This window comes from Neltuma alba, unplaced genomic scaffold, assembly GCF_004799145.2.
Source record: "Neltuma alba isolate B1F8T4 unplaced genomic scaffold, ASM479914v2 tig00012515_pilon, whole genome shotgun sequence".
Classification (NCBI taxonomy): Eukaryota; Viridiplantae; Streptophyta; class Magnoliopsida; order Fabales; family Fabaceae; genus Neltuma; species Neltuma alba.
The window spans coordinates 675,341-677,755 of NW_021636982.1; the positions used below are offsets into that span (position 1 = coordinate 675,341).

At 39.4% G+C, this 2,415-nt stretch overlaps 1 protein-coding gene across 1 annotated transcript; it reads right to left on the minus strand.

Moving 5' to 3' along the window:
- Positions 1-211: 211 nt before the first annotated feature.
- Positions 212-2,122, minus strand: LOC114727958 (uncharacterized). Its single transcript, XM_028914748.1, has 4 exons — positions 1,609-2,122; positions 950-1,197; positions 503-799; positions 212-319 (listed from the first exon to the last, which is right to left on the minus strand). Exons 1-4 carry the CDS (start codon positions 2,120-2,122, stop codon positions 212-214), a joined length of 1,167 nt encoding a protein of 388 aa, XP_028770581.1.
- Positions 2,123-2,415: the final 293 nt, after the last annotated feature.

Below are 2,415 nucleotides of genomic sequence, written 5' to 3' on the forward strand. Positions count from 1 at the left end.
ATCTAGAGTAGGGAGTTGCGAATTCTATAGTTGATAGGAAAGTGAAAGAGAATCACTATATAAAGCAAATACGTATTATTTATTCAATCAGAAGCCATCACACTTCTTCAAAACAAAACAACAAGGTAGAAGTACGAAAGAGAATCAGGAAATCGAAGCACTAGTCACGTAGCTTGCAGGCTTCCATTTCGGCAACAGTTATTTTTTTTGCTTAGCGTCTTTGTTTCCCCTTCTTCTTAACATTATTTGATAAAAATTCTTTCAGGCCAATTGTCAAAGCTGATTTTGAAACCATGGAAGCTTTAAGGATGCTCACAACCTGCATTTGTATGTATGCATGAGTCTGATACAGAAGGCAAAAGAAAATTGCAGCGAGCATGCTAATAAATTTGATCACATTCAGGGGAAACAAACCCAAACCATGTAACTTCCTTGTTCTTTGGTTTCAAACAAAATTTGCATCTCCTTTAATTTGTCCGTTTATAGGTTAGAAGATACGTACCTCTCGTACCGCAATGCAGATTGTTCTTTGCTCCAAGTCATGGTAAGGCACCTTGAATTCAGTTAAAGGGGATAAAACATTGTGAGATGATAAAGGTTTCACAGACAAGTCATCGGCAACCATGAACTTGGTTCTACCCTTTGCATATCCATTGCCTGATTTGTCCTCCATTATTGGGGACTTAGGGTCGCATATTCTTATTCTTCTCACACCACGGACACACAAACTAGTATCGGCAGTCGTCAAATAATATGGACCAACAGCATAGTTGTTACAACAACTTAGCCGAGACGGACACTTCAGTTCATCGATAGGTAACATCTAGTTATTAACATTCAAGAATGGGGCTACCGTGAGGTGGGCGAGCACGTTTTTCAACTTTTCTGACTTCAAGTCTCCCGTTGAATCAAAATTGAACAAACTGTTATATAAGTTGTCAACACACACCAATCCAGAGTTTCCTTCTAAAACTCCTTCTACTGCTCCTATTGGGAATGTCAAGAAACTGAGAAGCTGGTCTATGAAATCTTCCTCAACTTGAGCACACAACATCTTGAACTTTGATTTTCTGATCAATACCTTCATCTTCATCGTTCCAGTGTTCTCTCTGCCTGGTCTCGCAGTTATCTTGAATGAGTTTTCAAAATTCACAAGGCTGTGCTCCTTCCTTAACAATGAATCTGTGAGTGCCGTCTCTGAGATTACAAAGCACTTGAGTAGGTCCAAGATCTTCAAAAACATAATAAATCATCAGATGATGAGGGATAAAGGATTTAAGACTCATAGTGATGACATAATCAATGGTTCTAGAAGTTCACCTCTTTTGAGCTAAGAACCACAGTGGATTCCTAGGGTGGATCTTTACTTCGTAGATTCTTTAGCAAACACAATATTGTGCTCAAATCAAATGGGGATACAGATAGATCATCGGAAATAATAAAAGATGCAGTCTCGTTTACACAGCCTTCCCATGTATCCTCTGCATCTTGGACAGGTGCGAAATGAAGCAATTTTAAATTATTAATAATAGAATCAAACATAGTATATGATTTGTTTAACAAGCATAGACCAAAAACATAGAATGCGTTGCAAAAAGATATTATTACCTCTAGTATCATTGCCACTCGCGTTTTTATCGGATCCGCCAACCACAGGACTGCATAAGAGCGATTTGCAAGGGTTCAGAAGGAACGTAAAAACCCGCCCACATATGCATTTCATATTCTTGAAAGTGCTCACCAGAGAAGGTCCTTGAAAAAGACAATGTCCACAAGCATAATACTTGGTTGGCTTAGTGTCATCAATGTTGAGTTTGAGGTTTTGATTATAACGTTCCATTGAGTTCCTTGGCTGAAGCAGCATTTGCTTGCATGTCTCTGATTTCAAATGCTTGGGGTCCAGATTTCCCACGCTTTCATACAGCAAGCTTATGCATCCGAATCGGCAAGCCGTGTTTGAATCCTTGCTTACGAGTCTAGTAATAGTTCCCAGCGGCAGTGTCAAGAAGCTTAAAAGAATATCCACAAAATCCTTCCCTGCTTCAGCATAGAGCACTCTGTTTTGCTCTTTGTCCACAACAACTCTCAATGAAATTAGTTCCGGTATAGCAGTTGAAGCCATGGAAGCAATATTATTAACCCACCAAATCCAGCAAACGTTTCAGAAACTGTATATCGTACATGTATTGGAGTGTGGCTCTCGTTATGGAGGTTATGGTTATGAACAAGGGCCCTTCAATTATTGGAAACTGATGATATGACCAATGCTTTGCGACTCCTCCTTCATTGCTAAGGTAAAAGCCTGCACTCTTTCGGGAGTCAAAAAGTTACTGCCTTCATTGCTAAGTTGAGATTTTTTGTTAAAGCCTTTTCTGCCCATCATCGCCTCTTTAGCTCTTCTCCAGTAATTACAAT

Excerpts from the sequence above, each read along its gene's own strand:
- LOC114727958 (XM_028914748.1), bottom strand. The coding sequence starts at position 2,122 with ATGGCTTCAACTGCTATACCGGAACTAATTTCATTGAGAGTTGTTGTG. Across the intron at positions 1,198-1,608 it reads GAGTGGCAATGATACTAGAG|AGACGGCACTCACAGATTCA; the intron begins GTAATAATATCT and ends TTGTAATCTCAG. Across the intron at positions 800-949 it reads TAGAAGGAAACTCTGGATTG|TGTCCGTCTCGGCTAAGTTG; the intron begins GTGTGTGTTGAC and ends GATGAACTGAAG.